The 21,058-nt window shown below is 48.0% G+C and overlaps 1 protein-coding gene across 1 annotated transcript in view; it reads left to right on the top strand.

The window, feature by feature from the left end:
* Window positions 1-19,757: 19,757 nt before the first annotated feature.
* The window catches only part of LOC141133547 (very-long-chain 3-oxoacyl-CoA reductase-like), a gene marked incomplete in the record, with an annotated part of 54,772 nt that continues 53,471 nt past the window's right edge, over window positions 19,758-21,058 (top strand). The window contains 1 exon segment of the mRNA XM_073622995.1: window positions 19,758-20,014. Within this exon segment, the coding sequence (XP_073479096.1) occupies window positions 19,855-20,014 (160 nt within the window).

The raw sequence follows: 21,058 nt of genomic DNA, 5'->3' as shown, positions 1-21,058 counted from the left end.
TGCTACTTTTTTGTACCAGTGGTATGTCCTTCTTGTGGCAAGATATGGTTCCAACATTTGATCGTTGAAGTCGACTCCCCCCATAAACAAATTGTATTGATGGATGCATGTGGGTTTCTGGATGGGGCCATTCCTTCTGGGGATTTCCACATAGGTGTTGGTGTGGATGGAAGACAACATATACACATCCCTTCTGTCCCTCCACTTCACTGCCAGAATCTCTCTGTTACGCAGACATGCCGTTTCTCCTTTTCTTATTAACAAGACTTTGAGGAAAGCCCTTCCGATTTTTTTTCACGGTGCCACATGCTGGCGTCTTCTTCCGATGAAGGTTGTGGAACAGGGACAGAGAAGTGTAGAAGTTATCTACATACAGGTGGTATCCTTTGTCGAGTAGGGGGTATATGAGGTCCCAAACAACTTTCCCGCTGGTTCCCAAGTAGTCCGGGCAATTAGGAGGCTGCAGCTGGGTGTCCTTCCCTTCGTACACTATGAAGGAATATGTGTACCCTGTGGCTCGGTCACATAGTTTGTACACCTTCACCCCATAGCGGGCCCTTTTGCTGGGGATATATTGCTTAATTTTAAGCCTGCCGCTAAATTTCACAAGGGACTCATCTACACATATTTGTTGGTCCGGGGTGAACAGCTGGGGGAATACTTCGGAAAAATAATTTAATATTGGGCGAATTTTGTAAAGCCTGTCAAAATTTGGATCAGTTCGGGGAGGGCACTGGGTATTGTCGCTGAAATGTAGGAACCTCATTATCATGAGATACCTGGTTCTGGGCATTACCGCGGAGAAGAGCGGCATGTGGTGGAGGGGGTGGGTTGACCAATAGGAACGGAATTCGTTTTTTTTGGTGAGCCCCATATTCAATGTGAGGCCCAAAAAAACCTTGAACTCCTCCACTGTCAGGTGTCTCCACTCATAGGGACGGGCATAATATGATGTGGGATTTTGCAAAATAAATTGCTGTGCATACAGGTTGCACTGGGCCACAATTGACGCAAACATATCCTCCGTAAAAATTAAATTAAAAAAATTAATTGGGGTGAAATTCCCTGTATCCACCTGGACTCCTGGCTGGGCCGTGAAAGGGGGAACGCTAGCTTCTCCTGAATTCGGAGGAAGCCACAAGGGGTTCTGAAGTGCAAAGGGAAGGCTGGCATGGGACCTAACCCTTTGGGGCTGGGGTGACACCCCACTGGTACTTGGCCTTTCTTGCCGAGGCACTGCGGTGCTAGTGGATGCCACTGTGGTGCTGGCGGATGCCACTGCGGTGCTGGCGGATGCCACTGCGGTGCTGGTGGATGCCACTGCCTCCTCACTAGAACGCCTTCGTTTGGCGGGCCGAGTTTCTTCCTCCTCTGAGTCTGTAAGTGTTTCACTACTGAGGACTGGCTCGTAATTTATGTCAGAATCTGAATTGGAAAGGGAATCTGAAAAAGAGAGCTCCGCGTTGCTCTCGTCGGCCGTAGAAAGAATTTGGTATGCCTCCTCGACGGAAAAGCTTTATTTGGACATGGCTGCTGGTGGTTATGAGATTGCACAGCTGTGTGCTAAGCCTGCACTGATGAGGTGGCATTGATTGATGGCACAGATGTGCACTGATGAGGCGGCACAGATGGGCATTGATCGCACAGATAGGCACTGATGAGGCAGCACAGATGGGCACTGATCGCACAGATGGGCACTGATGAGGTGGCACAAATGAGCACTGAGGCAGCACAGATGGGCACTGAGGAAGCAGCACAGATGTGCACAGATTTACACTAATGAGGCGGCACAGATATGCACTGATGTGGCACAGGTGAGGTGGCACAGATGGGCACTGATGAAGCGGCACAGATGGGCACTGATAAGGCAGCACAGATGGGCACTGATGAGTTGGCACAGATGCGCACTGATTGCACAGATGCGCACTGATTGCACAGATGCGCACTGCACAGACGGGCACTGATGGGCACAGACGGGCACTGATGGGCACAGATGGGCACTGATGGGCACAGACGGGCACTGATGGGCACAGATGGGCACAGATGGGCACTGATGATGCACTGATGGCACAAGTGGGCACTGAAGCGACAGATGGGCACTGATTGGTACAGATGGGCACTGATGAGGTGGCACAGATGGGCACTGATGAGATGGCACAGATGGGCACTGATGAGGTGGCACAGATGGGCACTGATGAGTTGGCACAGATGCGCACTGATTGCACAGATGCGCACTGATTGCACAGATGCGCACTGCACAGACGGGCACTGATGGGCACAGACGGGCACTGATGGGCACAGACGGGCACAGATGGGCACAGATGGGCACTGATGATGCACTGATGATGCACTGATGGCACAAGTGGGCACTGATGTGCACAGGTGGGCACAGATGGCACTATATTGGTGTCACTGTGGGCACTGTTGGGCACACTTTGCTGTTTTACTACTCACAGAAGCTCTCTCTCCTCACACGCTGTCTCTGTGTGAGGAGAGAGAGCCGGCAATGAGAGATGATCTCAATTGTTTACCTTTTAGATCATCTCTCATTGGAGGCGGCGATCGCGCTGTAAACGGCCGCTGTGATTGGCCGTTTACAGCGATCTGTGATTGGCTGTGTCCAAGGGGCACGGCCAACACAGATTTTCCCCGAGGCGCGCTCACGAGAGCGCGCTGGGAATGAGGAAAGGGGACGACGTCAATAGACGTCGTCCCGGTATTTCAGATCCGCGCTGTTGCCGTCATTTGGCAATGGCCCGGATCTGAGAAGGTTAATGGGATAATAATGAAGCTGCTTTGCTGGTGATACTGATGGAGTTATTGCAAACAAATTTTCTAGTGATATCAAGAATAATATTTTTATGCTTGTTATTTTTTTTTTTTTTTTTTGGTGCAAGTTACCACAACACCATTATCCCTTAGTTTTTAAGATCAAAGATACTGTACAATTATGTTGGTGTCCCTTGTCAATTTTACATTGTATTTTTTTTAAATGTAACTGCCTACTCCCAAATTGTCATTTGAAGTAAAACACATAGCCAAGTATTATTCTACACAATTTTTTTATTGTGCATTAAAAAAGAAAACAAATAAAATTAGACATGCTATCTGCCAATAGAACTTAACCAAAAAGTGCATTCTATGCATCCAAAAATATAGAAAATATACCAAATCAAATCATTATTCAACCAAAAAATAAAATAAAAGCATCATGCATATCTCCTCCGATTACGCAACATGGCTGGTTGACGAACGGCCGCTCAGAAACGAACTGAAAAGCACGAAATCACCAAACTCCTACTAACACGAAATTAGCAGAAGGAGCCGAAAGGGTGGCGCTAAAGAGCTAAATAAAACCATGTAGTACGTCACTACGTTCGTGTTTGTTGGCTGACAATTGTGGGCCGTTTGTATGCAAGACAAGTTTGGGGACAACGCCCTTTGGACAAAAGTCAGCGGTTTTGTCTGCGGAAAATCTGATCGTGTGTACGAGGCTTAAGGCTCCATTCATATCAATGCGTTTTTTCATGCTTTTTGCAAAAACGCAGGACATTATTTTTAACATGGGTTACTATGGAACAGATTCACATCAATGCATTTTTGTGCCTCTGCGATTTTGGAAAGGGTCAGGGACTTTTTTTTTGCTTTTTGGGTTCAATAGACTTTAATGGAGAAGCTGCAGAAAAGCATGTAGTGAGTTTTTAAAGTGATTTTACCACGATTTGAGGTTGCATTTTTTAATCTGCCCAACAATAAATTTGCAAAAAAAGCATAAAAACCGTGGTGAAATTGTGGTTAAAAAAAAAAAAAAAAAGCAAAAACCACTGCAGAAACGCTTAAAAGCAAACTGCACAGGTGTGAATGGAGCCTAAGCCGTGTACACACGGGCAAACTTTTCGGCATCAAAGGTCCGACGGTCTTTCCGACAGACTTTCGACTGACTTTTGACGGACTTCCGACTGACTTTTGAAGGAACAGACTTGACGATCACACCAAAGTCCGACGGATTTGTACGTGATGACGTACGACCGGACTAAAATAAGGAAGTTGATAGCCAGTAGCCAATAGCTGCCCTAACGTCGTTTTTCTTCCGTTGGACTAGCATACAGACAAGCAGATTTTTCGAACGGACTCGAGTCCGTCAGAAAGATTTGAAACATGTTCCAAATCTAAAGTCCGTTTGATTTTCGACCGAAAAAGTCAGCTGCAGGTCCGATGAACCCCACACACAGTCAGTTTGTCCGACGGATTCATCACGTCGGACCAGTCCGGTCGAAAAGTCCGCCCGTGTGTACACGGCATAAGGGTCAATTACTTCTAAATGGATACAGACACTGCAGCTTTTCTCATCAGAGCACTTCAAGTGCACCAGCAGTCCCATGGCATTATTATCCCCTTCCCGCCGACCGAACGCAGATATGCGTACTCGGCTTTCCGGGGTTATACCGGGATGATGCCCGCAGCTGCAGGCATCATCCCAGTACCGTTGTTTTCAGCGGGCGATCGGCTACCCGAGTATAACAAACGATGCGGCTAAAAGCCACTCGGTTGTTATACCGGAGGAGCGGGAGGGGACATCCCCCCCCTCCCGCCGCCTCACCGCTGTTACCGGGCCTCCCGTGCGATCGGGCGGCCCGGTGTCTGTTCGGCTGCCTTCGGCGGCTGGGGGCGGACTGGAACGAAGCTGCGAGCGGCTTCGTTCCAGCCTTCTTGCTGTAAACGCGGAAGCGACGTCATGACGTCACTTCCCGTTTACTCGGCTGCCAATGGCGCCGAATTTAAAAAAGTACACAGTATTCAGAATCGCCGTTTTCAGCGATCTGAATACTTTGAAGTGTAAAGGAGGGATGGGGGGTCTTTTAGACCCCCCATCCCTCCATAAAGAGTACCTGTCACCACATATTACTGTCACAAGGGATGTTTACATTGCTTGTGACAGCAATAAAAGTAAAAAAAAAAAAAAAAAATTTTAAACACAATTTATAAAGTACAAAAATAAATAAAATAAATAAAAAAAATAAAAAAAAAATTTTTTAAAGTGCCCCTGTCCCCGCGAGCTCGCGCAGCGAAGAAAACGCATACGGAAGTCGCGCCCACATATGTAAACGGTGTTCAAACCACACATGTGAGGTATCGCCGCGATCGTCAGAGCGAGAGCAATAATTCTAGCCCTAGAACTCCTCTGTAGCTCAAACCTGGTAACCGTAAAAATTTTTTAAAGCGTCGCCTATGGAAATTCAAAGGTACCGTAGTTCGTCGCCATTCCACGAGTGCGTGCAATTATAAAGGGTGACATGTTCGGTATCTATTTACTCGGCGTAACATCATCTTTCACATTATACAAAAAAATTGGGGTAACTTTACTGTTTGGATTTTTTAAAATTCATGAAAGTGTCACTTTTCCAAAAATTTGCGTTTAAAACACCGCTGCACAAATACCGTGTGATAAAAAATATTGCAACAATCGTCATTTTATTCTCTAGATTCTCTGCTAAAAAAATATATATAATGTTTGGGGGTTCTAAGTAATTTTCTAGCAAAAAATATGGATTTTAACTTGTAAACACCAAATTTCAAAAATAGGCTTAGTCATGAAAGGGTTAAACCAGGCCAGCAGCATAAAGTCATTATTTTCTTGTTCATAAAAGGGAAAACCGTGCATTTTAAAGCACATGTGTGTGCTGTAAAATATTTTTTGTACTGTTTGTAGGTCTTATAGCAGCACCATCTTGAATTTAAAGGCATTGTATGGTGTGCCCCCCAAATATGTTTTTGTGTGTGTGTGTGTACTGTACACTTAACCCCTACAGCGCCACCTAGTGGTTAACCCCTTCACCGCCAGTCACATTTACACAGTAATCAATGCATTTTTATTGCACTGATCGCTGTATAAATGTGAATGATCCCAAAATTGCGCCAAAAGTGTCCGATCTGTCCTCCATAATGTCGCAGTTACGATAAAAATCGCTGATCGCCACTATTACAAGTAAAAAAAATTATTAATAAAAATGCTATAAAACTGTCCCCTATTTTGTAGACGTTATAACTTTTGCACAAACCAATCAATAAATGCTTATTGCGATTTTTTTTTTACCAAAATTATGTAGAAGAATACATATCTGCCTAAACTGTGGAAAAAAAATGTTTTTTTTATATATTTTTTGTGAATATTTATTATAGTAAAAAGTAAAAAATAATGCATTTTTTCAAAATTTACACTATTTTTTTGTTTATAGCGCAAAAAAAAAATGCAGAGGTGATCAAATACCACCAAAAGAAAGCTCTATTTGTGGGGAAAAAAGGACGTCAATTTTGTTTGGGAGCCGCTTCGAACGACCGCGCAATTGTCAGTTAAAGCGACGCAGTGCCGAATCGCAAAAAGTGCTCTGGTCTTTGTGCAGGAGCTTTGTGGGCCGGAGCTTAAGTGGTTATACAAGCTGTACACTCACCACTTTACATTGTAGCAAAGTGTCATTTCTTCAGTGTTTTCACATGAAAAGATATAATAAAATATTTACAAAAATGTGAGGGGTGTACTCACTTTTGTGAGCTACTGTATAAATATATATATATATATGTAGGAAGGCCAGTATGGTGGCCTGAATTTATGGGAGGAGCCCGGGGGGTATTTAAGCAGCCCGCTCACCTGTGGTGCTTGTCGGTTTCCTGTGCGCGATATACGTCACTAGGCCGACGATTCGAATACCAGCGTCCGCAAGTTCTTGCCTCGCAAGTTCCCGTATTCGTTGTTTCCGTGCTCAAGACTTTCGAAGTCCGTGTTACCGTTTTCGTAGTTCGTACCACGCGTCTGGCTTGGCTGTCGCAGGTAGGGTCCCGTCGGACTTTTGTTTTTACGTTTTCGATATCATGTCACTAAACTGTGATTTCAACTTACGAATCACTCGCATTTCACAACGTAACCGCAATGTATATCACTCGTACTATCGTTATGTTACCATTTCGCGTTACCCGAGAAACCACCGCGACGCAGACGTCGCTTCATTTCTAGCATGTCGGAATTATTAAATACAGCCATAGCGAGTCGCAATTCGCAAATCTATCGAATCAAGTCAGTTCGATACCAATCATTTCTCATTTCTGAAACATTTCTAAACTCATTTCTAACATTTCAAATCATTTCAATCATTTCTCATTTCAGTCACCTACCGCGCTCCGATTCGAATCCAGTCGCACCTAAAAGATGCACCGATTCGCTCCGGTGTGCCCCAGTAGTCACGGCCTCATTTCAGTACATGCTCCAGAGTCACGTTATTATCAGTCATTCGTACCTCTGTCATGGTTATCATTTCATTACCACGTATCACGTTCCGACATGAATTCAGTCGCATGGAAATGCACCGATTCGTCTCGGCGTGCCCCAGGATTGGCCACATTTCAGTACATGCTCCGGAGTCCGATTCGTAGTCAGTCGCTACAACAGCACGACCGATTCGCGCCTCCGTCATGGCAAACGATATGTTACACCTGCACTCACCGCGCTCCGCTTCGAATCCAGTCGCATCCTCCATGCACCGATTCGTTACGGCGTGCCCCAGGGCTCGGCCTCATTTCTGAAACATGCTCCAGAGTCTGGATCATAGCTAGTCGCAGATATCGGGCGACTGATCCGCATCTCTGTCATGCCATTACTACCATTTCACTCCCACAGCGCATCACCGTTTCGAAACCAGTCGCATCTGAGATGCACCGATTCGTCACGGAATGCCTCACTTGTTTCGGCCGTATCCATACCTATACCAGAGCTCGGTTCGTTGCCAGTCGCAAAATACGGCACAACCAATTCGAGCCTCGGTCAAGGTAAACATTTCTCTCATTTCATTTCATACTGCGCTCCGATTCGAATCCAGATGCATCAAACAGGCACCGATTCGTCCCGGTGTGCACCAATGTTTTTCAGTTGCCTCATTTCAGTACATGCTCCAGAGCCCGGTTCACGGTCGGATAGTCACGACACGACACGACCGGGCCGGGCCTTTGTCATGGAGTTCACTGATTTCATAATCAAGGCAAACATTTCAAATCATTTCATTGTCACAAAGATTGCAAGCACCATGCAAATCGTTGCTTCAAGTTAGTTAGCAATCCCTTCACGAATTATCACCTTTTCATTTTCCTCTAGGTCAGTCAAAGTTCAGTAGGTCCACCCTGCACCAGGTTGGACGATATCCCCCCAGGTAAAAAAAAAAAAAAAAAAAATGGGAGAATAAGTCGGGTAAGTATGACTCAGGGGATCAAAGAAAAACTTGAAATTCATGTCACCCCCAATAGGTTACAGTCAACTGGAAAATAAGAGCTCAAGACAGGAGATTCTCACCAGATCAACTATGTCTCAGGCCGGCAGCGAAGACTTCACGGCCCCTCTGTCACCTTCCCCGGTCTCAGAGAGCGGCAGCGTGCAGTCCCTCAGGGGATGGACTATCCCCAAACTGACGGCAGAGCTCAGACGCAGAGGTGTCCCCTTCCCCGCCACAGCGAGGAAAGGCGAGCTCTTCAAACTCCTCTTCCCCCCACCAGCAGCAGGACCCAGTACCCAACAGGCATCCCTCCAGTCAATATCATCAGCTATCTCACAATTACACACGATGGTGTCATCCTTGTCTACCTCGGTTACAGACGTCCAAACCAGGGTGGCACTCCTGGAGGCTCGACCGGCCACGGCTGTCCCCGACCCAACCGCAACTCAAACCTTGACACCCCTTCCTGCAGGTACCTCAGGCTGGAGCCCCATTGTCTACCCCTCCCATCTGGTCCCAACCAGTATCAGGAAGGACATTTTGGACGGCAAGGACATCAACCTGGCCTCTCTCCTCTGGCAGAAAATAAGGCCTACTCCTGGGGTGACATATCGGTGGTCCTTAAAGCCAAAGACCCCAGATTGAACCGCAAGTTATCGGTCCCAGAATTTACCCTGGCCTTTGGCATGCTCAGAGACGTCCTATGCTCAGCCACCCCCAGCAGACAGGAAGAGCTGGACTTATATCTCCATACGGTAGTAGACTTGGGCTACAAGTATGGAGGATTTGCATTTTATGACTACCACCGTTCTTTTTCCGCTAAGGCCGCCGCCAGACTCACACAGTTCCAGACTACGACAAATTGGAGTCTCATGGACACAGAGCTCTTCTGTCGCCACTTTGCCGGCTTACGCTCACCTCTGTGTGCGATTTGTCAGTCCTCCACCCACACTGCCACCTGGTGCGCCAATGCGGCGATCAGACGGCCCTTCGAGTTTCCCTCTACCTCGGGCACAATTCAGGGTCAGTCGCCCCCTGAACAAACGCCTCAGGTGGACAAATTCGGATGCCCAGTCCGAACCATGGGAGGGGCAGCCATCTGTAATAACTACAACTACGGGTCCTGCAACTTCAGCCAGTGCCGCCTACTCCACATCTGCACCTTATGCCAAAGAGCACACCCAAGAAACTTGTGTGAAGTCAAACAACACAAGAGGGCATGACTAAGCCGGATCAACTTCTTATGGTTAGGACTGTACCTCACCTCACATCCCACCCCTTCCCTGGCCACCTACCTTATCCAGGGCTTCACAGCAGGCTTTCACACCGGCCTCATTTCACTACCCCACAGTACTCACGAATGTACCAATCTTCGTTCAGCAGCCATTGACGAACAAGCCATAGATCAGCTCTTACAAGCAGAGGTAGATCGAGAGTTCGTTATAGGCCCTTTCACTCGCCCCCCTTTCAGCACATGGAGAGTCAGCCCTATTGGGCTTGTCAAGGGCAAGTTCACGAATAAATTGCGTTTGGTGTACGACCTGTCTGCGCCTCATTCTTCCCACATCCCCAGTCTCAATTCCCTGATACCCTCCGAAGAATTTTCCCTAAAATATTCCTCCGTCGACATGGCAATACAAGCAATCATCAAAGCAGGTACAGGTGCCTGGCTCTCCAAAGCCGACATCTCGGATGCCTTCAAGCTCCTGCCCATCCACCCATCCCTTTGGTGCTGGCATGGCATCAAGTGGAAGGAGGCATATTATTTTGCCACAAAATTAACCTTCGGTTCGAAGAGTAGTCCTTGGCTCTTCGACACGTTCGCTCAGTCCCTTGTTTGGATACTCTTACACAAGGGTCAATGCCAAGAAGTCATCCATTACCTGGATGACTTTCTACTAATAGAACCTCCCAGCAAGCCCCCAGGAGACCTCGACAAACTCAGAGTGATATTTGGAAACCTCAATGTTCCCATCGCCGAGCACAAAGTCGACGGCCCAGCACACATCATCACCTTTCTCGGGGTCAGCTTGGATACCTGCGCTATGCAAGCCAGTCTCCCCCTCGACAAACTAACCCGCATTAGGGCAGTCCTTCACGAGTTTACACACACCAAGGGCTGTACCAAAAAGCAGTTGCAATCTCTCCTGGGAATGCTTAATTTCGCCATGCGAATTATTCCACAAGGCCGCACCTTTGTATCACGCCTGCTTAGATTCCTGTCAGAAACTCAAGACCCCGATCAGATCTTAAATCTAGACTCCGCAGCTATAGCGGACCTATCTATGTGGGAGGAATTCTTGTCCGCCTGGAATGGCATATCCCTATTTATACCCATGGTTTCGCCCCTGTCACCCCAGGTAGTGACAGACGCTGCAGCCTCCACAGGTTTCGCGGCAATTTTTGGCCACCATTGGTTTTCAGGACCCTGGCCTCAACAGATTCTGTTGATACCCGGCTTTACTCAAACATCTTCCCTCTTTGAACTTTATCCCATAGTGGCAGCTGCACAGCTCTGGGGCCACCACTGGACAGGACAAACCGTAGTCTTCACCACCGACAACCAGGCCACAGCAGACATCATCAACAAAGGCAGGTCCAAGTGCCTAACAGTCATGTCCTTCCTGCGCAGATTGGTACAACTGTCTTTACAGCATCAGTTTAACATACACTGTGCATTTATTCCCGGCAGATACAATTTAGCTGCTGACGCACTGTCACGTTTTAATTATACCTCCTTTTTTGAACAGGTTCCCGAAGCCGAACCAATGTCGGCCCCTATCCCTGTCTGGTCACAACTGACCCTGGACTAGTTCAACATTTACACGGAGCAACGCAACTCATCAATCATTCACTCTCTCACAACACACTCAAAGCCTACCAGACAGCTTGGAAGGCGTTCAATAAGTTCCTCACATCCTGCCGTAAAGGACCAACAGATGTCAAACAGGTACTGGCCTTCACTGCGCACTGTCACACGCAGCTGGCCTTATCCTACATAGGGATGAGCCGAACACCCCCCGGTTCGGTTCGCACCAGAACCCGCGAACGGACCGAAAGTTCGCACGAACGTTAGAACCCCATTGACGTCTATGGGACTCGAACGTTCGAAATCAAAAGTGCTCATTTTAAAGGCTAATTTGCATGGTATTGTCCTAAAAAGGGTTTGGGGACCCGGGTCCTACCCCAGGGGACATGTATCAATGCAAAAAAAACTTTTAAAAACGGCCGTTTTTTCGGGAGCAGTGATTTTAATGATGCTTAAAGTAAAAAAAAAAAAGTGAAATATTCCTTTAAATATCGTACCTGGGGGGTGTCTATAGTATGCCTGTAAAGTGACGCGTGTTTCCCATGTTTAGAACAGTCCCTGCACCAAATGTCATTTTTAAAGGAAAAAATCTCATTTAAAACTGCTTGCGGGTTTAATGTCATGTCGGGTCATGGCAATATGGATGAAAATCAGTGAGACAAACGGCATGGGTACCCCCCAGTCCATTACCAGTCCCTTTGGGTCTTGTATGGATATTAAGGGGAACCCCGCACCCAAATTAAAATAAGGAAAGGTGTGGGGCCACCAGGCCCTATATACTCTGAACAGCAGTATACAGGCGGTGCAAACAAGACAGGGACTGTAGGTTTGTTGTTAAGTAGAATCTGTTTGTAATTTTGAACATTTTTAACGTGTTTAGCTCCAGCCAAAAAATCTTTTCTAAGCTTTTTGGAAAACATAGGGAAGGGTTATCACCCCTGTGACATTTGTTTTGCTGTCTTTCCTCCTCTTCAGAAGATTTCACCTCACTTTTTTGTCCCAATGAAAAATGTTTTTTGAAAATTTGGGTTTTTTTGTGGAACAAGGATTGGAAAGCATCAGTGGAAAGGAGAACTTGTTTTCCCATATTAACTCTTACAGGAGAGAATTTCCCTTCCTAGGGGTAGATTTCATCTCACTTCCTGTTGTCTCCTTCCGTTTACAAGTAGGAGTCGTTTGTAAGTTAGATGTTTGAAAGTAGGGTCCTGCCCTATATACTCAGCAGAAATTTGGGCCTTAGGTGTTGCTGTGGCCACAACACTGTAAGCCCTCACAGGGCCCTGCTGTGAAATATTAGATCAAGAATTGTAATTACATGCCCCTGTTGAACAGGAGCTGAAAAATTAGGCCTTAGGCACTGGTGCTGGTGCCACAACACTGCAACCCCTCACAGACACTCTAGTTGGAACGCAGGAACGAGCCCTGCTGCAAATTATTGCTTCAAAAATTGTAATTACACGCCCCTGTTAGACAGGGGCAGAAAAATTGGGCCTTAGGCACTGGTGCTGGTGCCACAACACTGCAACCCCTCACAGACACTCTAGTTGGAACGCAGGAACGAGCCCTGCTGCAAAGTATTGCATCAAAAATTGTAATTACACGCCCCTGTTAGACAGGGGCAGAAAAATTGGGCCCTAGGCACTGGTGCTGGTGCCACAACACTGCAACCCCTCACAGACACTCTAGTTGGAATGCAGGAACGAGCCCTGCTGCAAAGTATTACATCAAAAATTGTAATTACACGCCCCTGTTAAACAGGGGCTGAAAAATTGTGCCTTAGGCACTGGTGGTGGCGCCCAGAACCAAAAATGTTCTTACAAGCTATCAGCGTGATGATTGAGGAGGAAGAGGATAATTACTCAGGGATAGTCACTCAGCATCAGCATAGGCAGTCTTTGAAGGGATCTGAGATTTCAAAAAAAATTATTCGGTTACATCAGCATCAGGTGCTTGGTAGCTGGTGGTGATCCAAGACTCATTCATTTTTATGAAGGTCAGCCGATCGACCGAGTCGGTGGACAGACGCACCCTGTGATCGGTTACCACGCCTCCAGCAGCACTGAATGTGCGTTCCGAAAGAACGCTGGATGCAGGACAGGCCAGTAGCTCAATTGCATACTGTGCAAGCTCTGGCCAGTGATCCATCCTCAAGACCCAGTAACCCAGAGGATTTTCGGTGGGAAAGGTGTCCAAGTCTGATCTTGCCCCTAGGTATTCCTGCACCATGTAAAACAGACGCTGGCGATGGTTGCTGGAACCGATCATACCTTGGGGCTGCGGACCAAAAAATTGTCTGAACGCATCGGTCAGACGGCCACCTTCTCCACCGCTCCTTCTTTGACTGACCGAAGCCTCAGCAACACGTTGTCCAGAAACAGGAGTTTGTAACCTCCCAGTCTCTGGGAACGCGTTGCACAGACCTTTCTGCAAGGCCTCCCGAAGATGTTTCATCCTCTGCTCCCTCTGCGATGGCAAGATAAGGTCCGCAACCTTACCCTTGTAACGTGGATCAAGGAGGGTTGCCAGCCAGTATTGGTCCTTCTCCTTGATACCACGAATACGAGGATCCTTACGCAGGCTTTGCAGGATCAGGGAGGCCATGCAGCGTAGGTTTGCTGAGGCATTCGGTCCGGAGTCCTCTGGGTCACTAAGAACGACATGGTCCGCAGCCACCTCCTCCCAGCCACGTACAAGTCCATGTGTTTCTTGGGACTGATCCCTTAAAGACTGCTGCTGATGCTGAGTGCCAGGCTCCACCTCCATACTGACACAATCTTCCTCCTCCTCCTCTTCCTCCTCGTCCTCTTCCTGTGTGATCGGCGGGCACGCAGGAACACTGTCTGGATAAAGGGGGCCTTGAGAGCTAAGGAAGTCCTCCTCTTCCTGCCTCTGTTCTGCCTCAAGTGCCCTGTCCATTATTCCACGCAGCGTGTGCTCCAACAGGTGGACAAGGGGGACAGTGTCACTGATGCATGCACTGTCACTGCTCACCATCCTCGTGGCCTCCTCGAATGGTGACAGGACAGTGCATGCATCCCTGATCATGGCCCACTGGCGTGGGGAAAAAAAACCAAGCTCCCCTGACCCTGTCCTGGTGCCATAGTCGCACAGGTACTCATTGATGGCCCTCTGCTGCGTGTGCAGCCGCTGCAGCATGGCCAACGTTGAGTTCCACCTGGTGGGCATGTCACAGATTAGGCGGTTCTTGGGCAGGTTAAACTCCTTTTGGAGGTCCGTCAGCCGAGCACTGGCATTATATGACCGGCGGAAATGCACACAGACTTTCCTGGCCTGCCTCAGGACATCCTGTAAGCCCGGGTACCTGCCCAAGAACCGCTGCACCACCAAGTTAAGGACGTGAGCCAAAAAGGGCACATGGGTCATTTGTCCCTGTCGGAGGGCAGAGAGGAGGTTGGTGCCATTGTCGCAAACCACCATTCCTGCCTTAAGTTGGCGTGGCGTCAACCACCTCTGAACCTGCCCCTGCAGAGCTGACAGAACCTCTGCCCCAGTGTGGCTCCTGTCCCCCAAGCACACCAGCTCAAGCACCGCATGGCATCTTTTGGCCTGCGTACTTGCGTAGCCCCTTGAACGCCTACGGAGCACCGCTGGTTCCGAGGAAGAGGCCATGGAGGAAGAAGAAGAGGAGGGGGTGGAGGAGAGAGGTGTGTCACAATCAGCATTTTGGAGGCGTGGTGGCGGAACAACCTCCAACACTACTGCACCTTGTCCTGCATCCTTCCCAGCTGCCAGCAGAGTCACCCAATGCGCCGTGAAACTTAGGTAACGTCCCTGTCCATGCCTGCTGGACCATGAGTCAGCGGTAATATGCACCTTACCGCTGACCGCCCTGTCCAGCGAGGCATGGACATTGCCTTCCACATGCCGGTAGAGAGCCGGAATCGCCTTCCGTGAGAAAAAGTGGCGTTTGGGTACCTGCCACTGAGGAACCGCACATTCCACAAACTCACGGAAGGGGGCAGAGTCTACCAACTGAAAAGGCAGCAGTTGAAGTGCTAGCAATTTTGCCAAGCTAGCATTCAACCGCTGGGCATGTGGATGGCTGGGAGCAAACTTCTTTCGGCGGTGCAGCAGCTGGGGCAGGGAAATTTGCCTGGTACAATCTGACGTCGGTGTACCAAAAGCAGATTGCCCACAAGTACTTGGTTGTGACACACCTAATTCTACACCTTCATTCCTCTCACTGCAGGTCTCAGAGAGGACTGAAGGTCTAGTGGGGTTGGAAATCTCAGCTGATGAGGAGCAAGGAGAGATCCTCTTTGTTCTTTGGTGTGGGTCTTTTAGATACGCTTGCCAACGAACTGCATGGCAGGTCAACATATGTCTGGTCAAGCATGTGGTACCCAAGCGGGAGATATTTTGGCCACGCGAGATACGCTTGAGACATATGTTGCAAATAGCAGCGGTGCGATCTGATGCACTCGTCTCAAAAAAGGCCCACACCAAAGAACTTTTTGAATAACGCGCAGAGACTGCAGCGCCCTGCACATGTGGAGCTTTGGGGTGTGATGCAGTCAATGTGCTGCCCTTAGGCTGGCCCCTGGAGGGCATCCTGCCTCGTTGGTGATGTGCTGCCGCCTCCTCCTCCTCCTCCTCCTCCTCCTCCTCTCTCCTATCAGGCACCCACGTTGAGTCAGTGACCTCATCATCCCCTCCCTCCTCATCACTGGAGCAAACCTGGCAGTATGCTGCAGCAGGGGGAGCATGACTGCCAGATTGCTGTCCTTCTTGGGCACCCCCTCTGTCCGCGCTCATGTTACTGCCTTCATCGAGCTCAGTATCGTCATCAGAGCCTTCCAAACGCTGGGCATCCTCCTGGAGCATGTACCCAACACTGTGGTCAAACAGTTCGAGGGAATCCTCATGAGGACATGGTGGAGCTAGGGAAGGAGTCACTGATGACATTGAGCTGAGGGAAGAGGCCGCTGCTTTGCCAGACAAAGCACCCTGGGCATGGGTGAGAGAGGATGAGGAGGATGAGGACGGCTTGGTCATCCACTCGACCAAGTCTTCCGCATGTTGCGGCTCAACATGGCCAGCTGCCGAAAAAAAGGCCAAGCGTGTCCCATGGCCACGTGCTGATGAGGATGCACCGTCTCCACGACCAGCACTAGACACAGAGCCTGCTTGCCCTCTCTTATTGGCTTGTGACTGTCTGCCTCTCCTTCTTGGCCTTCCAGACATACTAATGGCCTGTAGCTGCACTAAGCTGGGATAGAACACCTGTAATTTTCTTCAAGTAGCTTTATATACTGTAACCAGACAAGCCTGCCTGTCAGTAGGAAGATAACAGGAACGGATCTAGCTGAACACTGTGAGCAGGACGCACTGTACTAAATGTAAATAGTCTAGCTGCCTGACCGTGGTACTAATAGGATCAAATAGAACACCTGTAATTTTCTTCAGGTAGCTTTATATACTGTAACCAGACAAGCCTGCCTGTCAGTAGGAAGATAACAGGAACGGATCTAGCTGTACACTGTGAGCAGGACGCACTGTACTAAATGTAAATAGTCTAACTGCCTGACCGTGGTACTAATAGGATCAAATAGAACACCTGTAATTTTCTTCAGGTAGCTTTATATACTGTAACCAGACAAGCCTGCCTGTCAGTAGGAAGATAACAGGAACGGATCTAGCTGTACACTGTGAGCAGGACGCACTGTACTAAATGTAAATAGTCTAGCTGCCTGACCGTGGTACTAATAGGATCAAATAGAACACCTGTAATTTTCTTCAGGTAGCTTTATATACTGTAACCAGACAAGCCTGCCTGTCAGTAGGAAGATAACAGGAACGGATCTAGCTGTACACTGTGAGCAGGACGCACTGTACTAAATGTAAATAGTCTAGCTGCCTGACCGTGGTACTAATAGGATCAAATAGAACACCTGTAATTTTCTTCAGGTAGCTTTATATACTGTAACCAGACAAGCCTGCCTGTCAGTAGGAAGATAACAGGAACGGATCTAGCTGAACACTGTGAGCAGGACGCACTGTACTAAATGTAAATAGTCTAGCTGCCTGACCGTGGTACTAATAGGATCAAATAGAACACCTGTAATTTTCTTCAGGTAGCTTTATATACTGTAACCAGACAAGCCTGCCGGTCAGTAGGAATTTAACAGGAACGGATCTAGCTGAACACTGTGAGCAGGACGCACTGCACTAAATGTAAATAGCAGGAACGGATCTAGCTGAACACTGTGAGCAGGACGCACTGCACTAAATGTAAATTGCAGGAACGGATCTAGCTGAACACTGTGAGCAGGACGCACTGCACTAAATGTAAATAGTCTAGAAGATAACAGGAACGGATCTAGCTGAACACTGTGAGCAGGACGCACTGCACTAAATGTAAATAGCAGGAACGGATCTAGCTGAACACTGTGAGCAGGACGCACTGCACTAAATGTAAATAGCAGGAACGGATCTAGCTGAACACTGTGAGCAGGACGCACTGCACTAAATGTAAATAGCAGGAACGGATCTAGCTGAACACTGTGAGCAGGACGCACTGCACTAAATGTAAATTGCAGGAACGGATCTAGCTGAACACTGTGAGCAGGACGCACTGCACTAAATGTAAATAGTCTAGAAGATAACAGGAACGGATCTAGCTGAACACTGTGAGCAGGACGCACTGCACTAAATGTAAATAGCAGGAACGGATCTAGCTGAACACTGTGAGCAGGACGCACTGCATTAAATGTAAATAGTCTAGATAGAAGATAACAGGAACGGATCTAGCTAAACTGAATACAGTGTATATATATATATGCAACACCTGGGATGCATATATATACACAATACACTGTAAGTGCAGCTAACTGACTGACTGTTCTGCCTAATCTATCTAACTCAAATCAAATGACACTGTCTCTCTCTCTCTCTATCTCTCAGCACACCGGAACACACACTACACAGGGCCGCCGTGCAGGCGGCCTTATATAGTGTGGGGTGTGTACTAAATCCCCTGAGCCATAATTGGCCAAAGCCACCCTGGCTTTGGCCAATTACAGCTCTCTCTACTGACAGCGCTGTGATTGGCCAAGCATGCGGGTCATAGTGCATGCTTGGCCAATCATCAGCCAGCAATGCACTGCGATGCCGCAGTGAATTATGGGCCGTGACGCGCCACACGAATTTAGCGCGAACGGCCCATAACGTTCGCAATTCGGCGAACGGTCGAACAGCCGATGTTCGAGTCGAACATGGGTTCGACTCGAACACGAAGCTCATCCCTAATCCTACAATACCATTCGGCTATATCTAGCCGGCATTCAACATTTCTTGACGCTTGAAGACCCCACGAAATCTTCACTGTTCTCATCACACGCTATACGAGCCATCCTAAGGGGCATTCAGAAACAACAACCAGTCATCAGCACCAAGCGCTTACCCATTACGGGGCCCATCTTTAGGGACATGTCAACTATTCTGGCTACTTCGCCATTCGGTCTGCTCCCCAGCACGGTCTTACAAGCAGCCATATATTTAGCTTACTATGGGTTCTTGCGACCTGGCGAATTCACCTCTAACAAACCCACAGACCAAGTACTATGCAGACGGCACTTGCTTCCATACCAAGACCATTTCATCCTGCACCTCGAGGTCTCTAAAACCCAGCAAACGGGCTCAGGAGTGAACATTCACCTTTACAAAACCAACAACAGCTGGTGTCCAGTCGCGGTACTCAACCGACTCCGGTCACTCCTGCCTGAGCAACCAGACACCAGTCCCCTTCTACCATTCCCAGTTAAACCCTTAAGCGCCTCTCAGTTTGTGAAACACATAAGGATACTTCTCCGCAATCTTCACCTTAACCCTAGTCAGTATTCCGGACACTCCTTTCGCATCGGAGCAGCCTCCGCAGCATCCCGCCACGGGGTTCCAGACCACATCATCAAAAGACTAGGCAGGTGGAAATCAGCCTGCTTCGCCCGGTATATCCCCAATCCGCAAATAGAGATGGCACAGGCATTCTCCAAACTGGCTCAATAAATAACTGAAAACCAATAAATATTATAACCCTACCTGAATGTTTTTGCCCCCTTATTTTGGCATACCGGCCATTAGACCAAGGCACACTTTCAGGTCCATTTCATATGGTAAGTCCACACTTTCAGGTCTATTTCCAATGGTAAGTCTCATCTTTACTATAAGTGTTATCTATGTCCATATCGGACATAGGGCTCCAACCATAAGTAGGAAGGCCAGTATGGTGGCCTGAATTTATGGGAGGAGCCCGGGGGGTATTTAAGCAGCCCGCTCACCTGTGGTGCTTGTCGGTTTCCTGTGCGCGATACCCACCCTCCCATCCCCATTTCACAGCATTTCTCAACTATTCATTTCATTCATTTCTCTTTACAGAATAATCATTTCTTAAACCAGGGTATGCCCCCTTATTTTGGCATACCGGCCATTAGACCAAGGCACACTTTCAGGTCCATTTCATATGGTAAGTCCACACTTTCAGGTCTATTTCCAATGGTAAGTCTCATCTTTACTATAAGTGTTATCTATGTCCATATCGGACATAGGGCTCCAACCATAAATATATATATATATATATATATATATATAATATCTGAATACTATGCATATTAGTGATGTGATGTTGATACATTGGTGAGTCATGGTAATATGCAGAGTGTGTGTACACATGAGTTAAATCTGATGGGTGTAGACGTTTATCTGACTTTATTATTTGTAGGAGGGAAGAGTCACAATTACCTGCTGTACTGAGACAGAGAGAGAAGAGCTGACATGTCGGACTCGGTGCTCTACCAGGGACTGACCCTGCTGGGGTTCCTGGCTCTGGGATACCTGGTTCTCAAACACACCTTCAAGCTGCTGATGGGGTTCCGAGTCCACATTCTGTCCCAATGGTGGAGGAAGGACCTTAGGAAGTATGGAGGATGGGCAGGTAAGTGTTCCTTCATAGCTGTTTATGTACACACACTGTACAATGCTACACTGCGATCTTTGTGCACAGACAATGATACATTGGGATCCCTATGCACAGACAATTGTACACTGTGATCTCTATGCACAGACACTGCTACATTGTGGTCTCTGTGCATAGACAACGTTACATTGAAAACTCTTGCATAGACAATGCTACATTGGGATCCCTATGCATGGACAAAATCGCGATCTTCATGCACAGACACTCCTACGTTGAGGTCTTCATGCACAGACACTGCTACGTTGTGGTCTTCATGCACAGACACTGCTACATTGCGGTTTTCATGCACAGACACACCTACGTTGAGGTCTTCATGCACAGACACTGCTACGTTGTGGTCTTCATGCACAGACACTGCTACATTGCGGTCTTCATGCACAGACACACCTACGTTGAGGTCTTCATGCACAGACACTGCTAAGTTGCGGTCATCATGCACAGACACTGCTACATTGCGGTCTTCATGCACAGACACACCTACGTTGAGGTCTTCATGCACAGACACTGCTACGTTGCGGTCTTCATGCACAGACTCTGCTACTTTGCGGTCTTCATGCACAGACACTGCTACTTGCGGTCTTCATGCACAGACACTGCTACATTGCGGTCTTCATGCACAGACACACCTACGTTGAGGTCTTCATGCACAGACACTGCTAAGTTGCGGTCATCATGCACAGACACTGCTACATTGCGGTCTTCATTCACAGACACACCTACGTTGAGGTCTTCATGCACAGACACTGCTACATTGCGGTCTTCATGCACAGACACTGCTACTTTGCGGTCTTCATGCACAGACACTGCTACTTGCGGTCTTCATGCACAGACACTGCTACGTTGCGGTCTTCATGCACAGACACTGCTACATTGCAGTCTTCATGCACAGACACTGCTACGTTGCGGTCTTCATGCACAGACACTGCTACGTTGTGGTCTTCATGCACAGACACTGCTACGTTGCGGTCTTCATGCACAGACACTGCTACATTGCGGTCTTCA

This window comes from Aquarana catesbeiana, linkage group LG03, assembly GCF_042186555.1.
Source record: "Aquarana catesbeiana isolate 2022-GZ linkage group LG03, ASM4218655v1, whole genome shotgun sequence".
Lineage (NCBI taxonomy): Eukaryota > Metazoa > Chordata > Amphibia > Anura > Ranidae > Aquarana > Aquarana catesbeiana.
The sequence above is the reverse complement of the archived record's forward strand: the minus strand, read 5'-3'. Positions and strand labels throughout refer to the sequence as shown.